This window comes from Anastrepha obliqua, chromosome 2, assembly GCF_027943255.1.
Source record: "Anastrepha obliqua isolate idAnaObli1 chromosome 2, idAnaObli1_1.0, whole genome shotgun sequence".
Lineage (NCBI taxonomy): Eukaryota > Metazoa > Arthropoda > Insecta > Diptera > Tephritidae > Anastrepha > Anastrepha obliqua.
In genome coordinates, this window is record NC_072893.1 from 87,322,012 (window position 1) to 87,335,764 (window position 13,753).

The 13,753-nt window shown below is 37.5% G+C and overlaps 1 protein-coding gene and 2 pseudogenes across 1 annotated transcript in view; all 3 read left to right on the forward strand.

Moving 5' to 3' along the window:
- LOC129237314 (myb-like protein AA) overlaps window positions 1–13,753 on the forward strand; it is a 119,469-nt gene that overhangs the window by 77,745 nt on the left and 27,971 nt on the right. Inside the window, exons 3-4 of the mRNA XM_054871983.1 lie at window positions 8,044–8,468; window positions 8,976–9,109. Of these exons, the coding sequence (XP_054727958.1) occupies window positions 8,169–8,468; window positions 8,976–9,109 (434 nt within the window). The 5' untranslated portion in view covers window positions 8,044–8,168. The remainder of the gene's footprint in view (window positions 1–8,043; window positions 8,469–8,975; window positions 9,110–13,753) is intronic.
- LOC129239880 (U2 spliceosomal RNA) lies at window positions 9,535–9,718 on the forward strand (annotated as a pseudogene).
- Window positions 9,983–10,168, forward strand: LOC129239915 (U2 spliceosomal RNA; annotated as a pseudogene).

The following is a 13,753-nucleotide window of genomic DNA, read 5'->3' on the forward strand; positions in this document are numbered from 1 at the left end:
TTCGAAGTCCGGGCTGTGAGGCGTATGACCCATTAATTCAATATTCGAACACTTTCTTGTGTGAGCCGATACGTAAGAGTTCGCATTAGCTTGACGAAGGATAACTCGTTTTCGGCGGTCTCCCGTTGGTTTTCATTAATTCTCCGAAAAATTTTGGCGAATGGTTGGGTACTACTCAGAATTAACTGTTTTAAATTTCTCAAGTGTTCTTCAGTGTACTACTTTTGTTGGATTAAGCTCGGCTTGAGAACACCCATACTGTCGATCGATGTTTTGTTTCCGGTTCATATGCGTAGATCTAAGACTTGTCGCCTATTACAATGTTATAGACGTGCATTTAATCACCGCGGCTGAATTTCTTCAACATTTCCTTACATCAATCGTGCAATTGTTAAATTATGCATTATCCAACGACAATAGCATTGAATGTATCATGGTCACACTAATGCCCAAGGATGTCTCTATCTCGCGGTATATAGTATCACGTGATGATCTTGCATTATCAATTGATGCACATCATTCATTGTTTCTGGCGCAACAACTGTTTTTAGAGGGCCTTCACGAAATTAATATGCAAAGATATTATTCATAACATGAACAGTATTGGCGCCAAATAGGCCTGCACAAACCCTGAACATTAATCCAACGAGTTCTAATTATGGAATTCCATAAGATGCAATATCTTAAAGGTATGCAATATTTGTTATCCACTTATGTAGGTTGCTTAAAAAAGATTATATCGAATGCATTTAAGAAAAAAAATTCCACTAGCGCCGTTCAAAGGCACACAATAACACTCAAAACATCAGCACAAGCCGATGGGTGTGTGTGCGAATGCCGAACGCTAACCCGATTTAAATAAATAAATAATAACAGCGGGTAGCTTCGTGAAGCAAGTGATTATTCATTAACGCATGCACGCATCATTAAATAGCTTATTACCTAAAAGTTATTACCTAATAAGTGCCATATGCCCTTTGAGAGTATCATTTCATCAAACAGTGCAGTTCCAATGGCCATCACTCGGTTCATCACACATACCTTCTAAGTATTTGCTAATTTGTTGTTAGTAAATGTTTACCATAGATTCTCCAACATACATTTAGTTGTTTACTCAATTGCACTTAACACTCCATTTAACATTAGCATCTTGCAAGCATTATAAATATATATTTAATACCAGTATGTTATTTACATGAGATTAACATTTCTGCTCATATTAACATAAATTTGTATGTAGTTACTTCCCACGCATTTGTTCTGCTGATATTAAACGTTTAAAATTTCGAATGAAATTCCAGCTCAATATTAAGTCGAACAGTCAGGTATTGTTTAGCTAAATCGGAAGAGCGACTATGCGGCCTGGACACCAAATCAGTAGACATTTTCCCTATAAAGTGATGGGTAAGAGGAGTTAATAGGATAGCTTTTTTTCGTTGCATTCACCTTGGAAACTCGAACCAAACTACAATTACGTAAATCCGCAGTCCATATCTCAAAGCTTTTGTTCAAAACTCAATATCTAAAGCAATAGTATCAAATTTCCGTCCAACATATACATACATATAATGCCCATAACCGCTAGATTAATTATCAAAATTCACCTCACTTGAACTAGCACTCGAAACTGGACGCAAAAAGCAGAAAATGATACAAATTTTCTTTGAACAAAAAAAAAAACATGCTTTCCAGTTGTATGTATTTAAGTCGTTGCTCGCGGGGGTTATAAAAAAATATTGCAGTGATTTTTTGAATATTTTTGAAGGTCAAAATCGCCACCTTCAAAAATTAATGCGTTGCATATTACCAGTTAATGCCTATCATGCGCTGGAATGGCTTCCTAATTTACTTTATGAGCCATTTTCAAAATATTTTTGGTGATTAAAAATTGTCAAGGAGAATAATTTAAAGCCCAGGTAGTAACTATTAAGTGATTTAGGTGATAAAAGAATTATTTAAATAAGCTATGTGACTAGTGGGTCAGAAATAAAATATATCAAATATCAGCAAGAGTTGTATGTAACTTTTTCTAAAACTCTATTATTGTTGCAACTTATACTTATAAATACTTTTAAGCGCAATGGGTCATTGTATTTTTACAGAATTGAAGAAGATTATACTCGGTGATGGATTCTGTGTGCCAGATTGCCGCTAATATTGGTATTCCTCTCTCGTACCTTTGGTCCGTGCACACTCTAACTCGAGTAAAAGATACTTTACGAAGAATAAATCCAAACTTGTATACAATTCTATATACAACGCTGTGAAGTGTACTTAATGAGAAGAGCAAAGCCAATGTTCAATGAGAAAACGAAATGACAAACAAAAAACGAATTGGCAATAAAATCAAATATTGGTCAATGAAAATATGTTGTAATAATCAATTTTTGTTTTAAAGATATTACAATAGGAAGGAAATTGGTTGGAAGGAGGGGGTGAAGTAGGTGTTCTTGACTTATAGGAAGAGCGAGCTCAGGGACTCCATGGGCTGCCGAAAAATGCAGTTGCAATTAACATCCAGTCAATTCTTGAGATCTTAACTTTGAGATATCAATTCTGAAGGTTGTTCAGCAACACTTTACGCTACCACAGCAATATTCTCAAAGGAACGTCCAGTTTTTGGTCTGCCAGTCCTTTTTCTATCCTTGAAAGAACCAGTTTCTTGAAATTTTTTCATCAAGCTTTAAATTGTCAACTCAGTCGAACGATTATTTCTACCAAAAAAAATCACGAATTTTCCAATATGTTATTCTAAAGACCGACAATTTTCATAATAAGTTTCAATAATTTTAACGCATTGTTCTATCGTATAAAAATGTACATCTGTCTACTTGACAAGTGTGAAAGATGACGTAAAAAAGGTATACTTTAGGAGTTATTCATTACTGATATTTTGGCGTCACTTTTGAAAGACCTTTTATAATAAAGAAAACATTATCGATTAGACTGAAGCATACATATTTTAATTGCATTTACCAATTTATTCAAAACGACATTTGAATTGCATTTTGTTGTAATATTGCTAAGAGCAGTAGCTGTTGCTTCCTTAAACTTTGAAGAATTACATAGAAAGTTATCCTCATTTTTCTGAACAAGCACAGAGTGCGATCAAACCTCGATTGTAATGACTGGAAATGTACAATATTTAAATTAAAAAGTAATAAAATTTGTTCTAAAGTCAACACCGAAAACAAAGTCAAATAAATTTAGCTGTTAAATATTAATTGCCTCAGGTAATTGGTTCATTGTTGTTGTAAAATCAAAGTAAATATGGAAAAGCTCAAAAAATTAGCTTTTCAGTGTTTGGAAGTACATATGTACATATATATATGTCAGTCAAATCTTGCGCTTTTAACGCATTATATATAATATTTTTTAAATAAATATTGAAATTAATATTTTTCATATAAGTTTGTACACAAACATTTCACTTGTGACAGATTTTTTTTTGTGAGACACCCCATAAATACAATAGTTAAACTATTCCATATTTACCCATAGGGCAACTACATTTTCCATCTGCCGTGTAATAGTTTTTTTTTCCAACGAAGTTGACGTTGCTTCTCTTATCTTTACGCTCTTATTGTTGTTGTAACAATGTGCATAAGATGACGACATTGCACGCCATTACTGCCGCTGTCATCCACATCACTGCATCTAGTTTCTGTTTTGTTTTGGTAGCCATGTCGTAACATTTTCGCCGCCACCTTTTGTTGCCCCAACATTTTTCATCAGCGACGTCATTGGGTGCGCGCACCAAAACTGTGACTTCATTGCGGGCAATTTAAATTAACAACAGACATACATACACACATACATATACATGTATTGCTCATAGCAATGTCTCAGCCTGCACGTGACAGCGAGCAGCAGCTGTTGTGCAAATAACTTCGCACAATTGGCAAGGAAAATGGAAATGATGGAAAAGAAGATGCTCCTTGTTGATTAAGGTGAGCCTGCGCGACGCCACAGCGAATGACACGAACATTAGACAACGGCTGTCGAGTGGCACAGTGGGAAATCTATACGACATGGAGAAAGTGGGTTTTTCACTTTTACTAACGGCGTATAGCCGACAACCGAGACAGCCGACAGCCAGCAAACAACAGCTGCTGTAATGACAGCAACAAGAGGTAGCCAATTGCACTTGCGCCTTTGTTGTCCACCCGTTTCCTTTGCAATTTTATTTCGCATTTATCTAAATAGTTGCATGATGCGGTTAAAGTTTAATGTTCATTTATTTGCATGTGCTATACTATATGTATGTATGCATGTACATATGCAAGCGTTTGCGCAAATTGTTCGATGTGAATTTGAATAGAAATAAATATTTGCGCGATTATTTCAATATCGGCATGATATTGAACCCGTGGCTTTGTAGTTGTGCTGCAACAAAAATTTACATATGCGCAATGTATCATCACTTTCTTTGAGATCTACGATATGAGCAGCCGATTGTCAAAGAGTTGATTGCTTTTATCGAAACATTTATTTCTACGCAGCGCAGTGGGAGACTGTAGCCATAAAAAACAAAGAATTAATAAAAACATTTGTTTACAGCGATCGACAGAAAAAGCAAAGAAAAATTTTAAATTGATTTACGTTATTCCTGTACCGTACAAAGAGGAGCCAAAACGTTGGCATTTTATTTATGAAAAGTAGAAACTGTTACGAACATTTGGTGGGTAGATGCGGAGGTCGCTCGTTAAGGACGTTGTTTTGAGTCGTGAGTTAAGGGGTTTTTGAGTATATTCCCAATTTAGTAAGTTGATGAACCCTATTTTTAGAACGGTTTAGGCTAAAGTGCCCTATCAGTGATTTTGCGATAAACTCGGCGAAGGCGATTTTCTTTGCCTTTCTTCTAACTTTCCTGACTAAAAGAGAAAGAGTTGCCATATCCCAGGCCACAAAATGGCTCTGGGCCTATAAATGCGAATACCGCCCCTTTTCCGGGTAATTTCCCTGCCATTTCATTTCCAGTATTTCTATATGTCCTGGAACGTGATTGCTTGAGCCTGATATATTTAGCTTATTATGGCATTTTAGCATCAGTTTTGATGTAACTTATTTACAGTTGAGAACCTTGATTTTTGCTACCACTATCTTTATTGAAATTCTAAGTGTGTATTCAAAATTAGGTGGGGCCTGCCGCCCCCAGATGTTCGTGAAGTTTCGCGATAAGGGGTAACCATTCATTCTTCTCTCTAATTTATCTTATTTTGCAACGCTTGTGGCTGTTCGTAGTCTCTGATTTTAGTTCCAAAGTGGCACTGCTTTGTAAGCAGACGGATACATAACTTCTGCAGGAGCCGTCTAGATGAGAGAGAGCCGAGACGATTCTAAAATTTCTGAAAAGTACATACTGATTTTAGGAGAGGTACGGACAAGTTCCCCATGCGGCATCACAATGGACTAAGAGCCTGATTATGTCCAACAACTGCTTCAACCCAGTCTAACCCAACCTAATTCGTATTCTTTTGCAACGCTTGAGATCTCCGTAGTCTTATTGAATGCTGATTATGGACATATAGAAAAGTCCCGTTTCTTTCTAATTTATCCCTGTTGTTGGTAAGCGTAGCCGAAGCCGAATGGGTTGGTGCGGTCTCCCTCGTCAAGCAATGGCAAACCTCCGAGTGTATTTCTGACACGAAAAAGCTCCTCATAAAAAATATCTGCCGGTCGGAGTCGGCTTGAAACTGAAGGTCACTCCATTTGCGGAACAACATCAAGACGCACGCCACAAATAGGAGGCCAAACACCCAAACAGGGTGTACGCTTCAATTATATATACATAAAGATAAGGCTAAGTCTCGAAACTGGATCTTTCTGAAGCTCACTTCTAACGCGTCTTTGTACTTTCACTACGTTGTCACATTTTCATTATACAAAAATGTGATCAGCTATAAAATTGCACTCCCATTTGTCGAATTTTTATAAATCTGGTACAAAGTTTGAACCCATTTGACTTCGTAAGTATAAGAATTTTACATCTTGTTTACTTATAGATGATGCTTTCCATTTCAATTCAACCGGGCTATTCGGGTCATGTTCTTCGATTTCGATGTAACTAAAATATGTTGTTCTCTGGTCAAAATAATGAGACACGTATTTTTTTGTTCGCCCGAAAAAGAGTTATCGGCAATTTTGTTTTTCGGCTCAAAATCGATTTTTTTTAATTATATAAGAAAATTTTTTTTTAAATGCCCATAACTTAGTCAAAAATGAACGGATTTGAATAATTCTGGGTTCAAAATGATCGTCATTACTTACACGAGCGAATTAATGTAGAAATAATTGCAAAAAAAGTAGTTGAAAATTTTTTATTTAGCAAAAAAGAAAAAAAATTGGAATTTTTTCGAAATTAAATATTTCAAAAAGTGTATTTTTTTTTTTATAACTTTTTCCAAATCAAGACGACACCTCAAACTTCAATTGAACTAAATGCCCTGTAGCTAAAATGAGTTGTTTTTGAGTAATGAATTTTTGAGTAAAAAACCTGTTTCGCACTTTTTGTTTTTTGGAAAATAAAAAATTTTCAACTACTTTTTTGCAATTGTTTCTACACAAAGTCATTCGTGTAAGTAATGACGATCATTTTGAACCCAGAATCATTAAAATCGGTTCATTTTTGACTAAGTTATGAGCATTTAAAAAACGAAAAATTCTTATATAATTAAAAAAATCGATTTTGAGCCGAAAAACAAAATTGCCGATAACTCGAAAAAAAATTTTTTCGGGCGAACAAAAAAATACGTGTCTCATTATTTTGACTAGAGATCAACATATTTGAGTTACATCGAAATCGAAGAACATGACCCGAATAGCCCGGTTGAATTGAAATGGAAAGCTTCAGATACACTTTTGTAGTGAGGCAAGTTACAAATACATAAAAATGGCTGCCATGAATAGAGTATTGTAGTTGGACCTCATTTGTCATGAAATTAATCTTAAAGTCATTGTAGATGGCAGCAAAACACCCTGAAATATCTCTTGTCTCTAAAAATATGCGCCCGACATTTGGTTACCCTTGAATTAAGATACTTCTTTGTTGGTTGCCCTTCTAGTTTTTCCATAGCCAAACTGGTGTCTGATTGATAAACATTTAGGCTACCGAAATCCTGTAGGTTTCCACTTTATTAATTTACTAACTTTGACGAGAGACTCGACAAACAGGCATTTCCTGTTATTGTGTACAGTTCTACAGAAATTGATGTAGTTTTTCAAATCAATCAATTTGGTTCGCTATTGAGCTAAGCTCAGTTTAGTAAGCTTTACCAATAAAGATATGCCAACATTTTCAGTTCTGCCTTAGTTTTAGAGCAATTAACACGAACATAATTTCCACGCACGAGTAATTTGCTAAAATTGTATGAGCTTCGTCTCTTGAATATGAAATCTTCGGCATTTGCAATCACTTTTAACTGCTAATGAAATTGAAAATTTCAAGAAAACCCACCCAATCATCCCACGCTCGCATGCGCAATGCAGCTGTGCTTTTGCTGTTTTTCAAGTTGCTGTTTCACTGTTGATGCTGTGTTCGCTAGAGGTGTTGCTAATGCATTCATCTGCAATTGCCGAAAATCTATGTTGGCGGTGGATATTAATAAGACGAGGGTGTCAACACTGCAGGCCATAATAGGCGACAACAAGAATAGCGATAATAATAAAAGCAGCAGGAGCTTAAGCGGCAGCATTGGCCAGTCGTTTGAAAACAGCTGCAAAATCTTGTGTGGCTGGCTGCGAAACCATTTTCACGTTACCCCACCTTAGTTGCCACCGCCGACGCCTATGAGCTCATCGCGATGCGCGCAGCTGTGCATCTTGAACAAACAGTCCAAACGCATCGCCGCACAACTATGCGCTATAGAAAATTCAACAGCCATTGTGCGGGAGAAATTTTATTCAGCTATTGCACACAGCCAAGTTACTTGTATAATATTTCTTTATCACGAACATTTTCACGCCTTTCAATCATTACTGCCGCTGCTGCCAACTAAACATTTTATTAATCCCATACCAAAAATTTCCAATTTCCATTTGCAGTTAATCAGCGGTGCACAACACACAACAACCAGCAACAGATACTACATATTTCCTCCAGCAGCAACAGCCAACCAGCAGCTGTAAGCAGACGCCAACAACGAAAATACAGTATAGTAGCAGTCAACATGTTGACCGATTGCAGCAGCATCCAAGGCTCTACAGCCAGTTCGTCTAGTGACGTTATGACACTGGCGACTACCGCTTCCTGGTGCGCCATCAGTATACCTTCCTCTGCTTCAGCGGCTGCGACGAGTGCACGTCTGCGCATTTTGCGTCTCATCAGGCCACATGCGCGACGCATTTTGGTCACGCCCGACACCAGTCCGTCTTTTGGGTTCACAGTACGTGGTGGTAAAGAGTTTGGCACCGGATTTTTCGTCTCGAGCGTGGAACGGAACAGCGAAGCCGAATTGAAAGGAATGCGTGTAAGTGTACAAATTTGGGTCAATGGCTTTCTCGTTTTTCCTTCTAGCCGCTCCAGTTTCGGACGAATCACTATCAAATAAATGAGGCTACCAAATTCCAACTAAAAGCAAAATAAAAACAATTTAAACTTACTAGGCACTTAAGAGTACATACGTACTTAAAACTGTTAAAGTTCCAAAATCTAAGAAAAAACACACCAAAGCTGTCACTATGTGGGTGCGTCCAACACGTCTGGCATGTCGTATGTGCAACATACGTACATACATATTTATATACACGTACCCTGTGCATGTTTGTTGGCATTCTGTGTCGCTTTTACGGAAATTTATGTGGCACACGTGTGACGGCATGAATTCTAGCCAACGGCTAACGCTTCTCGCATTTCAAACGCCATTCCCTCGATCGCATTTACCTACTTGCTTACACACCTAAATATACACGCATTGGCTTACCAACGTTCATAATGAAATTTTAATGCGTTTTTTATGTTTTATATTTATGTGCAGATTGGTGACCAAATTCTGCGAATTAATGGATTTCGCGTAGATGATGCCATTCATAGGGAATTAATTCAATTCATAACCAACCAGGATCGTATAACGATGAAAGTGAGAAGTGTGGGAATGTTGCCGATCAAAGAGTAAGTTAATAAATGTAATTCAGCATAAGCATAAATGTCAGATTTATTCAAAGAATAAAATTGATATTATATTAAATTCCCTTCTTTTGTGTATTGCTAGCCGTATCGATAACCTTGGAAGAAAACCAGATACCTAATTACAAGTACACTTTAGCCGAGGTCGTTGATACACATAAAAGTCTCCATAATTAAAATTTCATAAAATATATGTAGTTATGCTTTATTACCTTCAAAAGGTATGTTTTGCTACACCCTGCAAACTGAAGGAACTAGTTTTTGAAGTGAAAACTTCTTTAGAATCGTTGGGAGTGATTTGAGGAAAAGTGAAACGAAAAAAGCGACCAACTTGGCTACGAAGCGTTATATTATATGTTGATATAAATAATTTTTGTGAGCGTGTAATTCTCAAAAGTTTTATTAGGTTTATTATTTAAAATGTATTGACTAGGTAGTGTGGTTATCAGCTTAACATCTGATAGATCCTCCATCGGAGGACAACAAATGTTAAACTGATTTTTGGAAATGGGCGGAGTGTTTTAGGGGCTTGCTCCTTCTCTGCCACGGGTTGGCCCGGTATTGCAGTACCGCCGGGATTTCGGCTTTGAATAAATAGAAGAAAAAATATACTAATACATTTAGCTTTGGTGGGTAGAGCCATAAATTTTTATATGAATACATGTAGACGAAAATGGAATTTTTTTTTTTTTGAAATTTGCATTGTAGGACAATTCTGATTATTTATTGAAAACAGTTTTTTGGCTTTTCTATTTTTGGTTTAGATACTGAAAGTCAGTTTAAGTGAATCGGTATAAATATTTCGTACATTAATTTTTTTTTTGTGAGCGTGTAATTCTCAAAAGGTTTATTAGGTTTATTATTTAAAATGTATTGACTAGGTAGTGTGGTTATCAGCTTAACATCTAATAGATCCTCCATCGGAGGAGAACAAATGTTAAACTAATTTTTGGAAATGGGCGGAGTGTTTTAGGGGCTTGCTCTCCACCTCTGCCACGGGTTAGCCCGGTATTGCAGTACCGCCGGGATTTCAGCCTTGAATAAATACGAGAAAAAATATACTAATACATTTAGCTTTGGTGGGAAGAGACATAAATTTTTATATGAATACAAGTAGACGAAAATGGAAGAAATTTGTAAGTCTGTTTCTTCGGTCCGTTTGGGTATTTTTTTTGACAACATCGAAACCAAAGCATTTGTATCATATTTTATCTATCATAAGCCACTCGTATCATTTGTTGAAATTGAAAACATTGAGGATGAATAATGATAAAATGAAGAAAATAAAATATGAACTTTATAGCAATATTATAATGAACCTATAATTATCCCGCTCCTAATGCTGCTTTCGTCTTATTCCCTCTCAGTTTGTTTTACGGAAGGTTTCACTTCTATCAAGTCTAACCGTTAGACTGGTATTTTTTTTTATTGAATTTAATCAAGGCAACTCTGCAATGTTTGCTGGTAGACAATATTTTTGGTTTTGTGGACCTAAAAATAAATCGGTGATTTTCCAACACGCAATCATGAAATACGAATATATAACTGTCCATTTAAAAAACACTGACACGGCAGATCGTTAGGAATCATCTAAATTCAAAGGCGAAGTACATCTTCTTCATATTATACCCTAGCTCTTGTGCCCAAGTATGGTTGTCAAAAAAGTCTTGCGGTATTTCCGCAAGCTTGTCTTTGCAAGCGCGTAGTTCTAGTTGTATTCGTCTCATCGGTTCACGCCAGAGCTTTTTGGAAAGCTCTTTTCACGTGCTAACACGTGTTTGATTAATTGTTGTTTGCTTTTAGTCGTTCGTGAGTTATAGCGTCGCAAACATGGAGCAAAATAAAGAGGAAATACGGCATATTTTACAGTACTACTACGATAAAGGCAAAAATGCATCTCATGCTGCCAATAAAATTTGTGCAGTTTATGGACCCGATACAGTTTCCATTTCTACCGCACAACGATGGTTTCAACGTTTTCGTTCTGGTGCAGAGGTGATCGAAGATGCGCCACGGTCCGGAAGGCCTGTCGTCAAAAATTGCGATAAAATCGCTGAATTGATCGAAAGAGACCGGCATAGTAGCAGCCGTAGCATCGGCCAAGAGCTGGGCATGAGTCATCAAACCGTTATAAACCATTTGAACGAGCTTGGATTCAAAAAAAAGCTCGATGTATGGGTGCCACACGACTTGACGCAAAAACATTTTTGCTCGTATGGATGCATGCGAATCGCTTCTGAATCGCAACAAAATCGACCCGTTTTTGAAGCGGATGGTGACTGGCGATGAAAAGTGGGTCACTTACGACAACGTGAAGCGCAAACGGTCGTGGTCGAAAAGCGGTGAAGCTGCCCAGATGGTGGCCAAGCCTAGATTGACGGCCAGGAAGGTTCTTCTGTGTGTTTGGTGGGATTGGCAGGGAATCATCCACTATGAGCTGCTCCCCTATGGCCAAACGCTCAATTCGGACCTGTACTGCCAACAACTGGACCGCTTGAATGCAGCACTCATGCAGAAGAGGCCATCTTTGATCAACAGAGGCCGAATTGTCTTCCATCAGGACAACGCCAGGCCACACACATCTTTGGTGACGCGCCAGAAGCTCCGGGAGCTCGGATGGAAGGTTCTTTTGCATCCACCGTATAGTCCGGGTCTCGCACCAAGTGATTACCACCTATTTCTGTCCATGGCGAACGAACTTGGTAGTCGTAAGTTGTCCTTAAGAGAGTCCTGTGAAAATTGGCTCTCCGAGTTTTTTGGCAATAGTGAAGCGAGCTTCTATAAGAGGGGCATTATGAAGTTGGCATCTCGTTGGGAACTCGTCATCGAACAAAACGGCGCATATTTGACTCAAATCGCACTATTATAACCAATTTTATGAACAATTGAAAATTCAATAAAAATACCGCAAGACTTTTTTGCCAACCTATATTTAATGATTTCGTTCATATAACGGTTGTGTGTAACAGTATAAAGGAATCGAGAAAGATATAGAAGCAATAATTTGTATGGAAGAAATTGATTATTAAAGCAACCATATTTGATCTAGTAATACATGAATTTATGATAACTCAAGTGAAGATTGTACTTTGCTCGAAGAAAAACATGCATCAAAATATTCCCTCTAATGGTATTTCGCAGCAGTAAACCTTCAGCAGCTGTAATAATGTGCCTGATTTATTGGTTCACTTGAATACTAAGTTGTTGCCGGGCCTCTTTCTGTGGGCGAAGCACATGGAAAGGATGGACATCTCAGACAGTGTACTCTGCCCAGAGGAGGATGAGACGGTGGACCAGTTCCTGTGTGTCTGCCCCGCCTTCGCTCGAATCAGGTTTGAGGTCTTTGGCACTGATATGTTAAGAAGCGACCACCCTTGGCTCGTTGGCACCACAAGATCTACTCAGATTTCTTCGGAGATCGGGTAGTTTTAAAGAAAATTTAAAGGGAATCCAAGTGTAGTGCAATAGACTTAATTAATGTCTGAGTGCTGCACTTGCTAGTTGTCCCGAAAAAAAACCAAAAGTTCTTCAATGAGTTTTGTGGTTCGAAAAGAGAGGGCGTTGCAACAAGCCTGCATTTTTTTGTTGTGTTGGTACACTCTTCATATAAACTTATGTGAAGTTTCATTTCAATTTGTCAATTCATTCTTTGTTTACAATCATTCAGTATCGACGAGTCACATTATTTTCCGCAATGGAAAAAATCAAGTATCGTGCAGTGTTGAAAGTATATAAAGACTTTTCGCCATCAATTAGTACAGTAGAAAGATGGGTTGCTGAATTTAAACGTAGTCGTACACGCCTTGAATCCGATAGACGTCAAGGACGTCCCAAAATAGCAATAACACCAGAAATCGTAGAAAAAATCCAGGATATCGTATTGGAAAATCGTTGAGTGACTGAAAGAGATTTAGTAGAAGCCCTGGACATCTATTGCGCAATGTAAGCCATATTTTGACTTAAGTTTTGGTTTTCGGAAAGCTGTGTGCGCAATGGATGCCGCATTCGCTAATAATAAACAAAAATACATTCGAATGCGACTTTCTCAGCAACATTTAGAGTGTTCTCGAAAGGATAAAGGATAAAAACGATAAATCAAAACAATAAGCTAAAGAATGGTGTGCACCTGGTTCTTCTCTTTCGAAACGAGTTCGTGTTTAGAAATCGGCCATGAAAGTGTTAACATCAGTTTTTTGGGATGCGGAAGAAATGTTGTGTGTATATTACTTGCAAACTGGTAAAACAATAAATTATGAATATTATTGTAACCTTTTAGACCAGCTGAAGAAAAAAATTAGTAATAAAGGACCCAGTTTCCAAAAACAAAAAAAAATTTGATCAGAGCAATGCACCGTCCCCAAGAGCATTTTGTCAATGGCTAAAATCCATGAATTGCGAATTAAGTTCGAGTTGTTGGAGCATCCACCGTAGGCAACAGATTTGGCCCCTAGCGACTTCCATCTGTTTGCAGACCTAAAAGTATTCATGCGTGGAAAGCGTTTTTCATCAAATGATGAAGTCATAACAGCAGTAGAAGCATATTTTGCAGCCCTTCCAGATTTTCTTTTCAGGAATGGAATTCATAAATTGGAATCGCGTTGCAACAAGTTTATTGATATTCAGAGAGAC